This window comes from Grammomys surdaster, unplaced genomic scaffold (genome assembly GCF_004785775.1).
Source record: "Grammomys surdaster isolate TR1022 unplaced genomic scaffold, NIH_TR_1.0 126298, whole genome shotgun sequence".
Lineage (NCBI taxonomy): Eukaryota > Metazoa > Chordata > Mammalia > Rodentia > Muridae > Grammomys > Grammomys surdaster.
In genome coordinates, this window is record NW_021621098.1 from 3636133 (window position 1) to 3657495 (window position 21363).

The 21363-nt window shown below is 41.9% G+C and overlaps 1 protein-coding gene and 1 pseudogene across 5 annotated transcripts in view; one reads left to right on the forward strand and one right to left on the reverse strand.

The window, feature by feature from the left end:
• The first annotated feature begins 1576 nt into the window (after positions 1 to 1576).
• LOC114614029 lies at positions 1577 to 2323 on the forward strand (annotated as a pseudogene).
• Positions 2324 to 3345: 1022 nt separating this feature from the next.
• The window catches only part of Psma8 (proteasome subunit alpha 8), a 58770-nt gene continuing 40752 nt past the window's right edge, over positions 3346 to 21363 (reverse strand). For 3 of the 5 annotated variants that reach the window (XM_028759537.1, XM_028759540.1, XM_028759539.1), the window contains 3 exons: positions 8099 to 8218; positions 7802 to 7864; positions 4211 to 4303 (listed from right to left, as the gene is read on the reverse strand). In XM_028759537.1, coding sequence (XP_028615370.1) covers positions 4211 to 4303; positions 7802 to 7864; positions 8099 to 8218 — 276 coding nt within the window. Of the gene's footprint in view, positions 4304 to 7801; positions 7865 to 8098; positions 8219 to 21363 lie in introns of all 5 variants that reach the window. The other 2 variants (XM_028759538.1, XM_028759541.1) reach the window with 2 other exon arrangements.

Consider the following 21363-nt stretch of genomic DNA (forward strand, 5'->3'; position numbering starts at 1 on the left):
CTTTTAAAAATTCTTCTGCATATGTGAAACATGCATCTTTCGTTGCAATATTTGCATTAGTAAATGTAAAAATATGAAAACAAATGTCTATGTAAAGAAATCTGGTCAATACACTAGAAAGAATGACGCAAGTGCAGAATGTTACTCTCTGCCTTATACACTGTTGGAAAAGAAAGGTAGAAGCTGTACCTAGTAACGCTATTTGTGTTAAGATATATTATTTACCTCCTGGCTGTAACAAAACCTACTCACAGAAAGGTTTATTAGGGCTCACAGTTCAGGTGGATAACACACCATGGTGGGTGGGTTATGACAACAGAAGACTAGATGACTCCCACATTGTTCTTACCATGCATAGTCAGGATGCAGATATGTTTGTACTCAGCTCATGTTTTATTTCTTATTCAGCTTGGGTTCCTAGCCCATGGAATGGTACAACCTATGCTTTGTATGAATCTTCCAACTTAACCGAATTTGGAAAATCCCTTACAGGAATGACCAAACAGCTGTCTCTTTGATGAATCTAGATCCTGTCAACTTTATAATGCAGACAATTACAAATTCAATTCTTGCCAGTGGACACCCAAAGATCATACTCTTAAGACATAACCTGTTTAGCCCTGTCCCCATAGGCTTGTAGCTCATACCTGCATTGACTTCAACTTCCAAAGTCTCTAGAATCCTTAGTTTCTGCTGTAGAGTTTTATGTCAACTTGACACAAGCTAAAGTCATCTGAGCCTTAAGAAAATGATGACTAGTGATATGGAAGTGTAAGCCAAATAAACTCTTTTCCTCCCCAACTTGCTTTTTGGTCATAGTGCTTTATGCAGCAATAGAAACCGTAAAACACATTACACTGTCCAAAGGTTCAAGTGTAGATTTTCTTATAAGACTCATGATCATGACACCTGTACAATAAAACCAAGTTACACAGTTCCAATAAACAATGGTACAGACTAAACATTTCCATTCCAAAAGGGAGGAATGAGGGCAAAACAAAAGTTCTGGTGTCCTGACTCCAGCAAGGCCACGTCCTACAGTTCCATAACTTTCCAGAACAGTGCTGCCAGCTGGGGACCAAGTGTTCAAACACAATGCTGTTTTCTCTTCAGTCCTGTTTTCAAGAGTCTTCCATGATACACAGAGCTGGAGTGCAGCCCCCTCCTCCTATAAAGGACTGCCACCTTATGAATAAATGGCAGTTCCTCACTTTTTCTGTTTTATCTCCTTCTTTTGTTCTCAAAGACATAAAATGTTTCATTTCCTTTTTAAAAAATCTGATATTGTATGCTACATTTCATTTTTAAAATTCCAAAACCATTAGCAACATACCCTTTGTTAAATTCACAGGTTGGAAAGGAAATAGACACTTGACACTCATAAATTTGTAAGACTGGATGCAACCATAAGACATTTTGATCACTTTTGGACAGGATCAGATCTTGTCCAGTTCCCTGTTTGCTCAGCATGTATCCAATGAGATTAGCAGTGTATGAAGGTCACTTCAAGTCACTGTGCCTTCAGCTTTCTTAAAACCACATATTTTGGTGTGTACACTGTGTTTGTGCTGTGAGCATGGCTGACAAAGAAGGAAATCAGGAGATCACTTCCAAGATGGAAAATCTGTCAGATTCAGCATCTACTTCACCTGATGCTCCTCAGACTAGTGAGAATCCACCATCACCCCCGACTTCACCTGACATTCCTAAGATCAGTGAGAATCCATCATCACCCCATTCAAATAGTTCAGGAAAGCAACCTATTACTGGAACACCTAAAGAGAGATTAAAGAAAGCAGGGTCCTCATCTCAGTCTTTTTGTAGTGTGGTGAAGAAAATGATCAGACCCTTCCAGAACCAGGAGAATCTTCAAAAGAAGAAAATTGTTCAAAGGCCCAAGAAAGCTTGAAAAACAAAGACAGTGAACCTGAAAAAGAGAGCTCAGAGAGTAAAAATGCATGTGACTCTATGTCACCTGACACTGGGTCTAGTGCCGCCCAAGAAGATGCTGAGACTAAGACGACTAAACAAAGTTTAAAGGAAGAAGAAGCAAAATTGACTAGGCAGGTTCAAGAGAAGGAAGACCTTCTTCGGAGGTTAAAGTCAGTCACGATGTACAGGATAAAGAATGACGTGACTGAGTTAGAGGATGTAATAAGGAAGTGGAGGAAATGTGGCCCGCTGCTGCTGCGTAAGCTGCAGTCGATCATGTCTGAGGATGAGGATGAGAAACGTCAGTTTCATCGAGTTGATCGACTACTATGGGATAGATGACAAATTGCTGCACTATAATAGACGTGAAGAAGAATTTATAGAGGTTTGATACTTTTTTGGGTTTTTTTTTCAGGCTTTTCCCCCCTTTCTTCTTGGGGTGATGGAATCATACCCAGGGTCTCAAAAAAAATGTGCTCTGTTCCTGAGCTGTACATTTGGCCCCTTTACAGAATATCTTAGAGAATGGCAATGAAAAGAGAAATGTTGGCCGGGGCGGTGGTGGCGCAGCACGCCTTTAATCCCAGCACTTGGGTGGCAGAGGCAGGCGGATTTCTGAGTTCGAGAGTTCGAGGCTAGCCTAGTCTACAGAGTGAGTTCCAGGACAGCCAGGGCTATACAGAGAAACCCTGTCTCGAAAAACCAAAAAAAAAAAAAAAAAAAAAAAAAAAAAAAAATGAAAGAAAGAAAAAAAAAGAGAAATGTTTTAAAGGGAAAAAAAGCTCTCAGCTGTTGTGGCTTGGAGGAACGTTGAACAGTTTGGGATATTCTGACACAAAATTATAAAGTGAAGCTTAGTATTTTGGATATGTTTGCTAAAGAAAATATTTAAGTGTAAAAAATTAAAATTGTGTTTAAAAGGAAGTTTGGATAATTTTAGAAACCAGGGTTAATACATTGATTTGGGGGGTGGGGCAAGAGGTTTTATATTCAGTATTAAAAAGTAGTCTGTTGACTGTCTAAACCTCAAGTGGCATAAATGTAACCTGCCCTCCTAAGTTGATGGACCTATCCTCATCTGCCCAACATATCTGTCTGCTAATCTAGCAACTAATTAAACTTACATGGCTACAAAAAAAAAAAACAAAAAAACCACACATATTTTGTATGATAATGCTGTTTCCCACTCCTGGAAGTTTGCTCTTTTGACTTAGGAATTGAATCCACTTTGAGTGTATATGTGCAAATATACATATATGTGCTATATATATATATATTTTTTCACTCACTGTGGGGTCTTCCATCATGTGTCAAGGAGATGCACAAATTGAGTTCTTCACAAGCAGTTAGATAGGGTAATTACTTTACCCTTTTCTCCCAATGTTCAGGCCTTTGAAGGAGTCACTCTATATAAGTTAACAACTTTACAAGTATTTTATTAAGTCACACCATAGGTAAGCTGTCAGAACAAAGATGAGTATGATCTGGAACCCAGCCTTAAAGCTCTATACAGCCTTTAAATTAGAAGAGAAGACAGACAGAGTTTCACAACATTAATCCCAAATGAAATTACTGTGACTTAATGTCCATCTTCCCAATACATAGTAATAAGGACAAAAACTAAGTCTAGCTGGGCGTGAGGGGACACATGTGTGATCCACTGAGAGGTTGAGATCAAAAGATCAGGAGTTCAAGGTCATCCTCTGGCTACAACGAGTATTTGAGGCCTGTGTGGGCTACATGAGATCCTATCTTAAAAAAAAAAAAACCAATAAGCTGAGCTGCTTCTTGCCCCTGTATTTTTAGCATTGATCACACTGCCTAACTTACAATCCTTCTGCCTCAGCCTCCAGAGTCAGCACATACAGATTTTATCAAATTGCTGACACCTCACCTACACACTGATGTTCTTACCATCCATCAAGAAGCGCAGCTCAGGGCTCAGTTTATTTTGAGATGACTAGCTCCTTAGCTAACAGAGAAGACACAAACTTTAAAAAATTACTAACTTTAAAAATCATCTTCTTTTCCCCTAGAATTTGCTTGTATGAAGAAAAGCAACAACACTATGCAAGTTTCACAGTGTAGTATCAGACTTATGTGGAACTGAGGAATTTTAAAGAAAACCTTCCCATTAACCTATGTTTGAAAATAACTGACATTCTTGAAGATGAACATAGAAAAACTCAATGGTTGGTTCTAACTCACTGATTTCTTCTAAAACCTCAGGAAGAAACTGTAATCAGCAGAGAGTGTGAGCTTCTAGTGATCCTCGGTACTAGGTTGACTTCTTTGACTTTTTCTTCTCTGCTTCGTCCTTTTCCCTTTCTATTTCAGTTACCTCCAATTCAATTTCTTTGGCACTAAACATCTGAGAAAAGAAAACATAAAAAACATGTAGCAATACTTGAATATTTTCTGTCTGTAACTTTCTGTCTTATAACCTCAGAATGCCACAAAATACCTCAATAAATACAAAGTGATGCACTTGGACCTAATACATTAAATTTAGGCCTGTAACATCCAGTAGCATTGCAAGGCAGGGCATGATACTTCCTTACACATTCTGTACATGCACTACCACTCTGTGACATGTGAACACCACGCTTATTTCTGAGAACTCCCTCTCCTTGATCCTACTGTGTGCTTCTCTTACATAGTTCAGCCATTGCTATGACTAGCATGTGAAAGGTCCCCACAGACTCAGGTATTTTGGGTATTTGGTGCCAACCTGGTGTGGCTCTTTTGGAAAGTAGTGGAACCTTTGAAAGGTAAGGGCCTTAAGTTTTATAACTTCTTGTCCTGTTTCTACTTCCTATTATAGGGTATGCATTAGGAGATGAGGAAGGAGTTCTTGCCCAGATTGGGGAGGAGGGAGCTGGCAGGCAGACAGACAGTGTAAGTGCATGTGTGTACACACCTGTAGAGATAGTATGAGAAGACACTCCTTACTAGAAGCTGACTATACCAGCACTTGGTCCGGAATTTCAGGGCTGAGAGAAATATTTTAGTAGTAAGCCACCCATGCTACAATATTTCTGTGAAGGCCTCCCCAACTAAGACAAGCTTATAGTAATGATACAGTTTCCAATTAAGGAGTAAACAGCATGTTCTAGGAACACAGAATGAACCAGGCAAGGAGATCTGAGCATAGCATAGCTTGTCCTTTATAATGGTGTCAAAGGAATAATCAGCTGACTCTGTAGAATGGGGAAGAGAGTCTGAGACACATTTTTCCCAGAGCTGTTGAGTTCACTATCAACAGCATCTGACAACTCAACCTCTTGCCTCACCCTTATGTGGCAGTTCCAACTTTTTCCAGCATGGCTGAGACTTTTAGAGCCTGCATATCATCCTCAACCTTTATTTGGGCATCAGGGTTTCTTTCTGAATTCCACCTTTAAAACTGTTGACATTGTTCACAAGATATATTCTGTGCTTTTTTTTCCCCCTTTTAAGCAAATATATTTTCCTTCTGTTTACTATTATTCCTTTATTCCTCTGTTAGCAGTCCATTTTATTTACGTTTTTGCTTGGGTCTTGCTACTTTATCTAGACATTATAGAAGCTTGGTTAAACAGGCCAAGAATCAAACCCTGGTATTTTCTACTTCTGTATGTAAGAACACATACAGATTTTATATTTCCTTTTTGTTTAATGATACTGATTGAAATGAGTACAATTCAATAAGAGTCTACTGCATAGCACACTACCATTTCATAAAATATGAAATAGTTAGGCTGGAGAGATGGCTCAGGGGTTAAGAGCACTGCCTCTTCTTCCAGAGGTCCTGAGTTCAATTCCCAGAAACCACATGGTGGCTCACAACCATCACAGGCAGTGAAATCTGATACCCTCTTCTGGTGTGTCTAAAGAGAGCAATGGTGTACTCATATACGTTAAATAAATAAATAAATAAATAAATAAATAAATAAATACAATCTCTTTTTAAAAAGGAGTATTAAATAGTTAATAGAATTTTGGTGGTGGTGTGTGGGTGGGTGGGTTTGTTTTTGTTATTGTTGTTTTCTGAGTCAGGGTCTCACTATGCCCTGACTTACTACGCCAGGTCTTAACTGCCCTGGAACTCACTATGTAAACCAGGCTGTCTTTAGGGTGCTGGGATTAAAACTATGCCTGTCCTATATTTCTTTGAGGTAGACGGTCTTGCTATTTCCTGTCTTGAATTCTAAGAAGAAATTGAGCATCTTTGGAATTACTCCAGTTGTGGTGAGATAGCCACTAGGCAAGACTTGCCTCTTTTCATCTACAGACAAATTACTGTCCTGAATAGGACACACTTGCAGAATAGTCGACTGATTATATCTGCTAAGACAGAGTAATCAGCCATTAATAATTCTGCATCACTAGGTCTGTCAGATGATCCTGGGGCAGAAGGCTGAAGATCAGATGCTCCAACGTTTTGTAGTAAAGGGACTGTCGAGGTATTCAGTGGTCTCTATAAATTGACCAAGTTTTAGAAGCTATGCTTTGTGTTTCCCATCATTTCAGTTAATTCAGTCATTCTGGATTTCTGACAGGGTTGAAGACTTATAGTCTCATAGCCAATCCCGGCTATTTACTTTGAGAGAAAAGATTTGAGAGGATGGTTTTCAGCTGACATTCATTCTAAAGCCAAGAAAAAAGCCAGGTTTAGAACTAAGTCTTTTAGTTAGGAGAGATGACAGAGGTTCTGGTTAGTCAACAAAATGATGGACTGGGTATTAGGTCTATCTTGTACCTTACTGATACAAATTGGAATAGTTATGCTCTAATTGTATTCTGAGAGAAAAGTTTTATCTTAACAGGAAGGGTGATATGTAGGAGGAGCTATGGTGGGAGGAGTAAGGAGAAGAGGAGGAGTAAGGAGAGGAGGAGGAGCTAGGAGATGAGAGAGGGGTGGGAGGAGGGAACATGGAGGTGAATGTTTGCATGTCTCCGCCAGTCAAAGGTAGTTGGTATATCTAGGTTGGGTATTGGGTTGCACTTCTGATTGTATGGTTATCTTGTTATTGAGCATTACCAAACTTATAAAGCCTTTGATTAACATTTAAAAAAATAAAAGAAGAAGAAGAAGGAGGAGGAGGAGGAGAAGGAGGAGGAGAAGAAGAAGAAGGTCTTGCTATGTAGACATGGCTTGCTTAGAACTTGTGATCCACTGCTTTGGTCTCCCTAGTGCTAGTATGATAGCCATGTATCATCATGATAGGTTATACAGCAATGCTTGGATGGAATAATTATTAGCCTCATTTTGTATACAAGAAAGCTGAAAACTAATGATGGGGGCAATTTGCTCAAGGTGATTCTGTGAAAAGAATTGATTGCTATAGTGTCGACTCAGGTCAATACACCTCAGCATGTTAAAGTGGGTCTACTAAATTCAAAGTGCTCTACTCACTATGCTGACGTGTTACATGCAATGGCACTATAATTTGCTTCCAGACAATGTACCCTTCTACCACTTGTCAACAATTTATGCATAATTTGTCTATGTATGTCTACCCCAGCAGGGTAAGATCCTCAGAACCAGAGGAAAAACCAAAGTGATCAGAAAGTATGGAGGTGCTCTCATGGAGCAGAGGTATGCAAGTTCCTGCTCTCTGGGTGGGTAGACTATAAGGGATCCTACTGACAAGCATAAACACTAAATGGGCAACCTGTATAGAGCTCTTATTATCTCTAAGTCTTCACAAAGCTAGGAGTATGCCTCTGCTTGCAGTAAGCTAACAGACTAGCAACTCTCAGCCCCAGAGATCGCTGTGGTGTCAATGGATGGAGAATGCTTGCAATGGCAATTCACAGGCACCAACAGCATTTTAACATCTATCAAACTATGCTAGTAGTATCTCTACCTTGGCCAGTAACTTACCTTTAAAGGTTGATCTCTTCGTATTATAGCCAGTTCAATGTTCTTTCCACCAGACTGGACAACCTAGTGTAGAGCAAGGACACATAAGGACTTCTTCAGCTGACATGGGTACAGCTCAGTGGCTCAGTGTGTGCCTGGTGTGTGTGTGTGTGTGTGTGTGGCCCTGGGTTTGAGTCTTAAACACTATAAACAAACAACAACCTACTTCTGAAAATTGAAAATTGTGTATTTAATGAACAAAACATAGTAAAGAAACCCAAAACAAATGCTCAGAACACAGTTTAAAAGATCACTCACTTCAAGCAAAGCTCTTATTGCTAGTTTGATAGCTTCACTATCATTTGAAATTGCATCTTCTGTGTAATTTTTTTCTAGGAATTCCCGGACAGTTTTAGCACTCCGGCCTATTGCATTTGCCTAGAAAAATTAAAACAAAATTATTGATACAAATGGATTTATTGTTACCATACATGATCAAGCTTTTGGGGTTTACTCCAGTGTTGAATAATAATAGAATCGTAAAGTGAAAATTTGACAAGCATTTTAGAGAGTCATTTGTTATTACATGATTAATCCATAGTATCATCTCTAAATCTTCCATAATTCCTTCCAGATCAACCTTCACTTCCCTAAAATCCCCACGTTTATGTCCTCTTTTGAAACAACCTACTGAGTCCAATCTGTGCTGCCCATATACACTTCTGGATCAGCCACTGGAGCGTGGTTACCCACCAGAACCACACCCTGAACAAAAACTGGCTCTCCATCACCTGGCCACAGCTCTCAGTCAGTATGGGGATCATGAGCTCTCATCTGCTAGCACCCATGGTAGAATGTGGACCTGGTGGTCTTGTGCAGATAGCCAAAACTGCTGAAAGTTTACAAATACAGCTGTCCTGACACATTAAGAGGACAGTCACCATGCAGTCCAGTCCTCCTGACCTCTGTGCATAATACTTTTCTGCCCTCTCCTTTGAAATTGTTTTCTGAGCCTTGGAGGGAAGTGACAGATGTCTCATTTGTAGCTGAGCACTCTATGGACACTTAGGCTCAGCACTGGAATCAGCTGTGAGGCCACATAAATTACCACCCACTGCACAAAGACGCATCTGTGGTGGAAACATTTGTAGACGGTATTGTTCTTTGAGTATGTATAAGTATGAATATGTGCCCACAGAAGCAAAAAGACTCATCACCTGAAATGGGCACAGGGAGCTGAACTCAGATCCTCTGCAAGGACAGTATGCACTCTTTACATCAAAAGTAAACCCTTCTGCCTGGCTTAGTTATTGAGACTAATTTGCTTCTCATAAGATTTTGTTAGCTGGTTGCTTCCCAGATGTATATAGTGGTTTATTAGAAAATTTCCCTGGGTCCTGAAAGTCTCACAAGCTCATCTCACAGGGACTCACCTGGCCACACCCTGGCCTCAAAGGCTCTCTGAAACCAAGAAAAGACTCTATAGCACTACTTACTATGCTTGCAGTTTTTCATGCATCAAAAGCTAATTCCATGTGGGCCACACTGCCCAGTGTGGCTACCAACCTGGGCTGGACCCTCTGTTAGGATTCGAGCGCAGTTTGGACAGACAACACCAAAGCCGATCCGATCCGGTTCCAAGGGAAGGGGTTTATTTGGGGAAGGGAGTGGGAGAGAGGAACGGGAAGATGGCGAGTGAAGAGAAGACGAAGAGAGAGAGAAGTAGAGAGGAGTAGAGGCCGGCCATGACCACGTGGAGAGAGGGGGAAGAGAAGGGGAGAGGGGAGAGGATAACCTGCAGGTGCTCAGGGTTGAGGAGCAAGAGAGAGAGGAGGGGCCAAGTAGCCCCTTTTATAGTGGGCAGGGTTACCTGCCTGTTGCCAGGTAACTGTGGGGCGGAGCATACCTGGCTGTTGCCAGGTGACACTGGAGGTGGAGTTTAACAGATTGCTAACACCCTCACCCGAGAATCAGACATGCAGCTGATTTTGTATGCTGAGGCCCTTTCCTGCCACAAGTTGTAGGCTTAGTTGAGGACACCATTCACGTTGCTCCAGTGTAAAGCAGGCCTCTCCTTAAGCCTGCTAATCTCCATGACAATCACCTCTGTTACAGCACATGCTTTCCTGCAACATTAAGCTTCCTAGAGCCCTTTCTATCCAAACTCTGTATTTTGAATTTCTTTCTGCTACTTGTTTTCACTGTAGACCCTGAACAAGAAAAATCAGTAATAGTTATGCCACAGATTCAATGTTCTGCATATTCAATTTTCCCCCACCAAAGTAGGTCCAATACATTTTAATTTAGCCTCAAGCAAGTTCTAAGGATATAGGCAGAAAAGAGTCAGATTCCTTGCCAAAATATGACAAGAATGCCTTTGTATTAGTTACTTCTAGTTTCTGTGATTATACACCAGGACCAAAAGTGAGTAATAAAACAGTTAATCTAAGATTACAGTCTCAGAGATTCAGAGTCTATCATGAAGAGAAGCATAGCAGAAAATAGCAGACACGACAGCAGAAGTAGGAAGCTACAATCTCACATGTCAGCTACAAGCACAATGAAGAGTGGGCCAACTACATTAGGATGAGGGAACAAAGTCTCAATACCCAGCTCTACTGAGATACTTCCTCCAGCAAGGCCCACCACCTAAACCTGCCCAGACAGTGCTATGGGGACATGACAGCCAGCTATAACCTAATGTCATTGTGTTACTGCCTGCTGCATCCCAATCATTAAACACTTATCCAGGCGTGCTCAGACCTGCATAATAATTTACACATACGCCTGTGACAGTTAAAGAACCAGACACCCCTTACTGGGCCATTGACCTTTGCCCTAAAATGCCTGAGAGATCCTGGTGGCCTGCAGGTGAGATAAGAATAGGATAGCCAGTGCTCCTGCTGTGAGGGACTTAACTGCTTGCTTTCTGCTAAACTTGTTTTTCAGCGTGGGACTGGGAGGAAGCTATACAACAGGAAGGAGAAACATCTGAGGGGAATAGACAATTATCTTGCCCAGTTGCCCAGTTGTGTATTCCACAGATACCTGTAACATCCACCTTTGATGTCCACCTTTGCTTTTTTTTTTTAAGATTTATTTTATTTACTACATGTATATGAGCGCACTATTGTTGTCTTCAGACACACCAGAAAAGTGCATCAGACCCCATTATAGATGGTTGTGAGCCACCATGTGGTTGCTGGGAATTGAACTCAGGATCTCTGAAAGAGCAGTCAGTACTCTTAACCACCTGCGCCATCTCTCCAGCCCCTATATCCACCTTGATAAGCCCTTCTTTTGGCCCATCCAGCATGTGTACAGTCTGGCTCTAAGGCTGCCATACTTCTGCTAGTACTAAGAATAAGTTTATTTAATGTAATTTTGAATTACATTAATTTGAATTGAGTCTGTGTTTTTTGGTCTTTCTTAATGGATTCAAATGCCATAACAGTGGCATCAACTGAAAATTAAGTGTTTAAAGAGACAAGGTGTGCTCCCCCCACCCGATTCCACTCTCTCCCTGCCATAGGCTCATGGCCAAATCATAATGCAAAAGGCATTTATAAAGTTCAACTTCAGGAATCCCCACAATCTTTAACAGTGTCAACGGTGTTTAAAACACCAAAGCCTCTTCTTGAGTCAAACTCTTAATTCTAACACCCTGTAAAAAAACAAATTACATACTTCTAACATGCAAAAGAATAGAATATGCATTTCTATTCTCTCTCTCTCTCTCTCTCTCTCTCTCTCTCTCTCTCTCTCTTTTAATATATTTCTATTCTAAATGCAGTGAAAAACTGTGAGGAAGGCATGAGCTGGCATAGAAGAACAGAAGACACTAGTGTGGTTGAGCCAAGAAGGTGGACAGCTAAGTAGACAAAGGAATTAACGTAGCACAACAAACTTCATTTTGTTTTCCAGACTCCATTTTAAGTTAACTCGCCCTTAGAGAGGAATGGTCCCCACCCTTGTGTTCTGAGAAAAACATGAAATGTCTCTGGAAGTTGCAATATAGACACAGAAGGTGCAGATAACAACAGAGTGGGCTAAGAAAACGTAAGTCATTCCCAGGTCAAGATGCTCCTTTTTGATGTATGGTCCCTCCTTGTGGTTTGACCAGATGTTGTCAACAATAAACTTAAAGGCCAACATTCCTTTACCTTCTCATGTAACACCAAGGCTTGGAAGCTCCTGCTTGCAGGTTTTCCTTTATAAACTCCTTTCCCCTAGCCCTTGGGACCACTCTCCTATCCTGTTGCATCAGGAAGCTTTGCGTCCCAGGCTCAAGCCTGAATAAAGTCTCCTGTGTGCTTGCATCAGAGTTGTGGTTCCTGGTGGTCTCTTTGAGAGGGCTCTCAATCTGGACACAACATTTGGTGTGTTGGCTGGGAAATCCCCAGAGTCCTGGGACCCCGACCCCGGAGGGTCTGGCACCTGTGGTAAGTGTCTAATCTTTGTGTATTGTCTGTGTCTGTTCTTACTTTTGTTTTTTGAAAAACAAAAAAGTCTCAAGGTGTCAGTATATGTGGCAGGGAGTGACTTAGAGTGGAAGCACTGGAGAGTCACAGCTGCGAGGGTGAAGTGGGGTCAAGGATATGTTCCTGCCACCCCTCCTGCCCCTAGGATGGATGAGGAGTCCACCAGTCAATTAGAGCAAGTTCTGGTGGAAGATGGAGAGTTCTACCATCAGTTACTTTCCTCCCAGTGCTTTTGGTTTCTGAAGTGGGAATCTGTGAGTACAAGTTCTTGGATTCATTTTTGTTTTCAGTTGTGAAGCAGCTATTTTTTCTATGTCTGTCTGTCTGTTCTCATTCTTGTGTTTTTTGGTCTTTATCTGTGTTGGACTGTGACAGAGGCCATGGGACAGACTACCTCTCACCCCCTCAATCTTATTTTAACTCATTTTAAGGAATTTAAGGCTAGGGCTTATAACCTTTAGATGTTTAGAAAGGGAAGATGGCCACTTATTGCAGCTTGGAGTGGCCAGTTCTAGATGTTGGTTGGCCACTGGAGGGAAACTTCCATCTCCTCATGGAAGTAGAAGATAAAGTGTTACAAAAGGCTCAAGGGCACCCTGATCATGTCCCCTTTCTAGTAGTGTGGAAGGATTTAGTTACTACCCCTCCACCTTGGATTAAGCCTTTCCTCTTTCCCCTTGCTAACATTTCTTTGTCAACAGGAACGGTTCCAATCCTGGTGACCAATGAGTGACAGCCTCCCAGACTAACAGCTCCTCTCTACCCTGTTTCACAGAATAGTACCCCAGAAGACCTCATTTCCCCCCTCTCCTTATGGATCCCCTTCACCTGTGCCACAGGGTGATGGGGAACAACTGGAGCTGGCTCTGGCTCCAGCTCCACTACCAGTGGCAACAGCTTTGGGGTAAGAAGGAGGATCTGCACAGGGCACAAGAAGTAGGTGCACAGTGTCCCCTAATGCTAGAGGGCCAGAAGCAGACTCCACTGTTTTGTCCCTACAGGCAACAGGGCCAGTAGATCAAGATGGGATTCAACCTCACCACTATGGCCCTTTGCTGCTGCCAAGCCTCTAAAATTTAAGGACACAAAATGCCCAATTTTCTGAGAACTCTAAGAACCTTATTTACCTCTTAGACACTCTTCTCTTCACTCATCAGCCTACCTGGGATGATTGTCAGCAGCTTTTTCAGGTTCTTTTTACTACTGAAGAAAAGGAGCACATTATCCTCGAGACTTGGAAAAACATGCCAGGAAAATGGCACCCCAACCCAGAACCAAGGAGACAATGGTGGATTTCCCCTTAGGAGACAAAAATTGGAGTTTCAATATGGCTGAAGGTGAGGGGTGTCTCCAGGTCTACCACCAGGCTCTGTTGGTAGGTTTCAAAGAGGCTGCTAGGTGGCCCACTAATCTGGCCAAGGTTTATGATGTTAGGCAGAGAGCAGATGAAAAGTCCAGCAGCATTTCTTGAACAGGTCATGGTGGCTTTCCACTGCTCTATGCACACAGACCCTGAGAAAACAGAGAATTCTAGCATGGTAGCCCTGGCTATCATAAATCAGTCAGTGCCAGACATCAGGAAGAAGTTACAGAGACAATAAAGATAAGGAGAAAAATAGTGGAAGTTGCAGAGAAGGTATACAATAACAGAGAAAGTACAGAAAAACAGATTAAGACAGGAAAGACATTGAACAGAGATTTGGCCAGAGTCCTTCTAGCCAACAATGCCTCGGATCAAGGAGAAAGGAAATGCCAGCTCTATAGGATTGCTGGAGGGAAAGACTCTAAAGGAGGCTGCCAATCACAATTAGGTAAGAATCGATGTGCTTACTCCAAGGAAGAAGGTCATTGGGCTAGAGACTGTCCAAAGAAGCAGCAGCAGGCTAAGGTCATGGTCAAGGGGGAAGAAGATTGAGGAAGACAGGGTTCAGACCCCCTCCCTGAACCCAGGGTAACCCTTAGGGCAGAGAGGAAGCCCCAGGACTTCATGATAGATACTGGGGCTCAACATTTGGTGCTTCTGAAGGCCAAAGAACCAATGTCTTCCAAAAGGTCCTGGGTCCAGGGGATCATAGGTACCAATGATAGATACTGGGGCTCAACATACATGGACTACCTGAAGATCAGTAGATTTGGGAGTGGGATGGGTAACCCATTCATTTATGGTCATTCTTGAATGCCCTTACCCCTTGCTAGGGAAATATTTGTTAGCAAAGATGAGAACTCAAATTAATTTTAAACCAGTTACTGGATCATAAAGGCAACCCAATCCAGGTTTGGACCCTTAACTTGGCCTCTGAGACTGAGTACAGATTATATGAGTCACCAACCTCTCCAGAACAAGACTTGGATCTCTGGCCAAGAAAATTTCCCCAGCATGTACAGAAACAAGGGTCAAGGGCCTAGGAAAACATCACCCTCCTATGTTTGCAGGAGCTGACCCTGCTTGGATCCACCAGTATCTCATGTCCCAGGAAGCTTGGAAGGGGATTATATCCCATATTCATAAACCATTGGCCCTAGGAGATCTCAAGCACTGCCATTTGGCTTGGAATACTCCACCGCTACCAGTGAGAAAGCTGGTAAAAGTCTAATGATTACCATCCCACCAAGGACCTACGGAAGATAATTGCAGGGTGATAGACGTACACCCCATGGTATCTAACCTCTATATTTTGCTGAGCTCGTTGTTGCCTGACTGAAAATGGCACTCTATCCTTAATCTAAAAGATTCCTTTTTAAAAATAGCTTACCCATAGCCCCTAAGAGTCAGGAATACTTTGCCTTCAAATGGTATGATCCAGAGGAAGGCATCAACAGACAGTTCACCTGGACTAGCCTTCCCCAAGGTTTCAAGAATTTACCCACCATCTTTGATGAAGCTCTACATGAGTACCTGGGTGAGTACCGAGCTAACAACTGGGATATTACCCTTCTCCAATATGTAGATGATCTTCTGATTGCAACAGGGTCCAAGGGAGTTGTCAAAATAAGACTCAGAGACTCTTGCAGACTCTGGGGTGTATGGGGTATCAAACATCAGCTAAAAAGGTGCAATTTTGCAAGACTGTGGTAACTTACATCAGTTAAATTCTGAAGGAAGGATAACAATGGCTCTCAGCAGCGAGAAAAGAGACTGTCCTTAGTATTCTTATTCCCTGACTGCTCAACAGGTGAGAGAGTTCTTGGGGTCTGTAGGCTTCTGGAAATTATGGGTTCTAGGCTTTGCTGAGATGGCTAAGCCTCCATATGAAGCCACTAAAAAAACTAAGGTCTTTATCTGGACTCTGGAACAACAGAAGGCTTTTGAAAAGGTACAACAGTCCCTGTTGTCTGCCCCTGTTATGAGGCTGCCAGACATCACTAACTATTCCATCTATATGTTGATGAACATGAGGGGTAGGTAAAGGGGTTTTGACCCAAACTTTAGGGCCATGGAAAGAGCTGGTGGCTTATTTATCAAAGAAACTGGACCTAATGACAGCAGAATGGCCACCTTGTCTGCATATTATTGCACCCACGGCACTGTTGGTCAAAGATGCAGATAAATTAACTCTGGGACAGAATTTGATTGTGACTACTCCCCCATGCAATTGAAGTGGTACTCAAGCAGTCTCCTGAGTGATGGTTCAGTAATGCCTGGCCTGTATGACTCATTATCAGACTTGACTAATCAACCCTGGCCAAGTTACTTTCTAGCCACCTGTTTCTCTGAACCCTGCAACTCCTACCCGGTCCTGACTTTGACTGTCCACTCCATCAATGTGATGAGATTCTGGCTCAGTTACATTGCACCTTACTTGAAGGACTCTCCTCTTCCTGAGACAGAGCAAACTTGGTTTACAGATGGGAGCAGCTTCATCCATGAGGGCAGGGGAAGCCAGGGGCAGCAGTGACTACAGAAACAGAGGTAATCTGGACTCAATCTCTTCCTCCAGGCACTTTAGCTCAAAGAGCAGCATTAACACAGGCCCTCATCATGAGAAGAAAACTGGATGTTGACATCTACACAGAGAGCCAGTATGCATTTGCAACCGATCTTGTGCATGAAGCCATTTACCAGGAATGAGAACTCCTAACAGCAGAAGGAAGAACTATCAAAAATAAAGATGAAATTCTACAACTCCTTAAAGCCTTCCAGCTGCCAAAAATATTGGCAATCATTCATTGCTCAGGGCACCAAAAAGGAACAGCACCAGTGGCTAGAGGTAAAAACCTAGCTAACAAGGCTGCTAAGGAAGTAACTTTACAGGAAACAGCCATCTCTGTATTGGCCACTATCTTACCTGAACTACCTAATCCCAACCTGCCAGAGCAACTGGTCTATACAGAAGAGATTAGCTGGGCTAACAACCAGCCCATGCATCAATGTCTAGAGGGCTGGTGGCGATAAACTGAAGGTAAGCTAATATTACCTACCCCTTTACCAAGAATCATTCTTAGAAAAAATCCATAGAGTCACCCACATGTGTGTCGGATGTGGTCAGATAATATAAAGTGACTTTCAAGGATATACAGAGCACTCTTGAGTATATAGTGACAGACTGTAAAGCTTGACCAATACTGCCAGCAGTCCCAAACATCCAGGTCCCCCACTGTGAGGTAAGAGACTTGGGACCTATTGGGAAATTGATTTTACAAAGGCCAAGCCGGAAATATCCAGCTATAAGTATCTGCTGGTATTTGTGGACATTTTCTCTGATGGACAGAAGTGTTCCCAACTAAGACTGAAACAGCAAAGGTAGTGACCAAGAAATTGCTGGAGGACATCTTACCCAGGTATGGATTTTCTCATATGATATGATCAGACAATGGACCAGCATTTGTGTCCAAGGTACGTCAGGATGTAGCAAAGTTTATTGGGACAGATTGGGAATTGCATTGTGCATACTCATCCCAAAGTTCAGGGCAGATAGAATGAATAGAACATTAAAAGAGACCTTGACTAAATTAGCCTTAGAGACTTGTGGAGACTGGGTAATGCTCCTTCCCTTTGCCCTATATTGGGTAAGGAATTATCCTTACCAGACCTTACTAACCCCCTTGTGGTTATCCCAACTCCTAATTGTACCCAGCCTGCAGTTGGAAGCCATTGCAGAAAAGGAGGAGGATGATTTAATATTTAGGGTCAGAGTTACCATGTGGTCTCATAACGTTTGGCCTAAATTATGTTCCCTTTGTGAAGAAGACCTGGCTCCAGAACTGCATAAGTTTCCACCAGGAGACTGAGTCTATGTGAGGAGATTTCGCCAAGATATACTTGAATCCAGATGGAAAGGACCTCAAATCATCCTCTTGACCTCACTGACTGTCATCAAAGTGGACAGAATAACTGCCTGGGTACAACTATACATACACCAGACCTGATGGTCCCTTCTCCACTAAAGAAGACTACCTAACTCTAGTCTCAATGGAATGGAAGGTTCAAAAGGGCACCAACCCCTTCAAGTTAAAATTGACTTGGTCTTTTGTCTACTGTGCCTGCTAACTGTACGTATTGCAGCCCCTACCCCACACAAGCCTTTTGGTTTAACTTGGGTGATTGAAAATTCTGAGACTGGCTATCATGCCCAACTGTCGTGTACAAAAGAGCCAATTGGAATATACTGTTTCCCAGACTTGATTTTTGATTTATGCCAGCTGGCTGATAACTTACAGCCCAACACCCAACAGACTCCTCAAGATTCATACCCTGAATACTGATGGAGGACTTTTTACATATTTCGAGGGCAAAAAGAGTTATCAACTGTGAGGTTGGAGAACAGTTCTACTGTGCTGCCCGGCGATGTGAAACATCAGTCACCAGAAATAGGAGACCAAGGATGTTGAAAGGAGATCTTATCACAGTTGCTCAGGTTCCCTGACAAGGGAAAACAAGCCAAGGGATGAGACGCTAGGAAATCTTGGAGTCTCTGCATCATTGGGTTTACTACAATCCTTGGTTACTCTTTACAGTCAAACTCCTAATGAGGTCAAGCACAAGCAAGTCAGCAACTGCAATAGGCCCAAATCAAATTCTAGCACCCCCTAAACCAGTACTGGTCCCTGACCTTATCATCAGTTACCCAATTGCAGGGACCCTTAGTTCCAGAGTTCCCTCTTGAACAACCAGAATCAGTGGATCTCCTCTGGTCAATGATGGTAAATACCTTCCAGATATTAAATGCTTCCAAGCCCAAACTTACCACTTCCTGCTGGTTACATTATATGTCAGACACCCCCTTTAATAAAGGTATTAGGTTAATAGCATAATACAATGTTTCTGAAAGGGATTCTGTATGTAGATGGTCTCAAGAAGGTCTAGCTTTAACCCTCCCAACCATATCAGAACAGGAAAGGTTCCCTTGTCGCACCGACACCTCTGTGATCAGACCATTCCCATAGTCCACTCCAAATGGATTATCCCTCAAAACAGGCATGGTGGGCCTGCTTAACAGGACTGACCCCTTGTGTCAATGGGGCAGTTTTTAATACTTCTACTCCAGACAGGTTCTGTATATGGTTCAATTAGTGCCCAGTATAGCCTATTATTCAAAGGAATGGTGCTGAAAGCCTTGATAGGACAAACTGAGAGAGGCCTAATGAAAAAAAACAGAGAACCTATCTCTTTGATTTTCATACTGACTCTAGGGGCAGGACTAGCCAGAGCCGATACTGGATTAGCTGCACTGGCATTACAGGAAAAGAACTATAACAGTTTAAAAGCAGACATAGATGAAGCTATCTAGTGCCTAGAAAGATCCATTTCCCACCTGGAGCATAATGTAGATTCTCTGGCTGAAGTAGTGTTACAAAATAGCCGGGGACTAGACTTAGTTACATCACTCTACCATTGACCCAAGTCTGCTGAAGTGGCAAGAATCTGCAGCATACCACCAGAAGTTTTTTGATGCATTTCTCTCTATGGAGTCCTGACAAATGGAGCTCAATTGTACAATGTAAGGTGGACCAATACATGTGTATTGTTAGCAAAAAATCCCTTTATCACATGTCCTTTCACATACTTGCTTTAGCAGAACATCCTCTCTCCTGTGTCTGTTTCAGTGAACCATTCCTTCATGTGTTTGTCCCAGCAAAACACAATACAACTGACTTTCCAAAGAACCCTTAAGTTTCCACTTCAGTACTGTTTTTGACTCAGGGGCACCATAAAATAGCAGCAAGTTAATTTATATTACATGTAAATACTATGGTATAAAATCAAGTCCATACCCAACGATTAAGAATAAACACTGAGACTGGTCAGTGGAGTGCACATCTTTAATCCCAACAGGCAGATCTCTCTGAGTTCTAGGCCAGTCTGGTCTACAGAGTGAGCTCCAGGACAGCCAGGGCTATTACACAGAGAAAATCTGTCTTGAAAAATTAAAAAAAGAAAATATAAAAGAAAAGAAAAGAACACTGAGACAATGTTGAAATACTTAATTCATTTAAAAATAGCAAGCCCATTTTATTGACAGATTAAACAACTTTTTTATTTGATGCCAGCTGCATACATATTTCTCCCGACAGCTGAGTTACATTTCAGGCCAATATTAGGCCCGAATTCACACAGGGTTTTTTTTTATCACGCCTGGGACAGCATTGGGGTTGGGGCAAACATCTGATTGCTTTCCTTTATTCAATCCCCAAGAGCGTTATGAGAAGAAAATAACACACACACACACAGAAAGAGAGAGACAGAGGAAAAAAGAGAGAGAGAAACAGAGAGAGACAGAGACAGACAGCGATAGAGATAAGAGAGACAGAGAGACAGAAAGATTTTATATATATATATATATATATATGGAGAGAGAGAGAGAGAGAGAGAGAGAGAGAGAGAGAGAGAGAGAGAGAGAGCAAGCCCATTCTAAATTTGCTGTGTTAGCCTTTTTGGTCTACCATTACAAAATACCACCAATTAGGTGGCTTCAAGAATGAAAACTTCTCAAAGTTCTGGAGGCTTGAACTACAAACTGCTTTCAAACAAGGGTTTTATTACAATATCCTCACACAGGTCTCTACCTACCCCATTCTAACCCACCCCACCCCTGCTTTGTAAAATACGATTTTAAATAAAACCATAGCACTTAGATTAACTGACTAGAATTTGTTATGTTTTCTTCAATTCATAAGTTGAAGTTTTAACTCTTCAATATGACTAAAGGTAAGATGTTTGGTGAGATAATTGAGGTTAAATGAGGTTTTTAAAGTAGGACTTTAATTTTTGTGTCCTTTGAGATGAGAGAGACACCTAAGTCACCTTTACTACGTGTTCGTGCCAACAGGGATGGGGAAAATGTCACAGGGCCCCACCTCTATGGAGAGATACAGGCAGTTAATAACTACTGAGAGAGGTAGAATTAGTCTTCCCCAGGGATGAGCCCTCTAGTTGGTTATCCAATAAAACATGGCTAACCCTAAAATATATACATAATAAAAGCAACATGAAGCAAACAGACTCAGAAATTTTGTGTGTATACATACATATTCACACAAATACACAGACATAGACACATGTGTGTAACATGAGTGAAGAAGAAGAGGCTATGCAGTCGAGAGGGAGCAGGAGTAGGGAAGAGCTGCTGGAAGGTGGAGAGCAAAGAGAGAAAGTAATGTGATTATGTTTTAATTAAAAATAAAATGCTTTTTAAAAGTAAACTTGAGGAGCAGAGAGATGGCTCAGCATTTAAGAGTACAATTTGCTCTTCCAGAGGATCTGGATTTCATTCGAAGCACCCACATGACAACTGAACAACCACCTGTAGTCCACTTCTAAAGGATGTGATGTCCTCTCCTGGTATTAGACATGCACGTGGTACAGACATATATGCAAGCAAAACCCATACATATAAAAATACATCTTAGAAAAAAATTTTAAAAATTTAATGAACATGTGCTCATGCACACACACACACACACACACACACACACGCATGCACACAGACACAAATACACAATTTTTCTGTGTGTTATTTCCCACTCACTGTTTTGAAATACTATTAATATAGGTGAACTATAGCATCATTCAACCATTAAGAAAGAAAGGGACGCCCTTCTGCCCCTGCCTGGTCCTCTGGGCTGGAGCAGACACAGAGTCGGTCTGCTCCTGTCCTGTGGAGA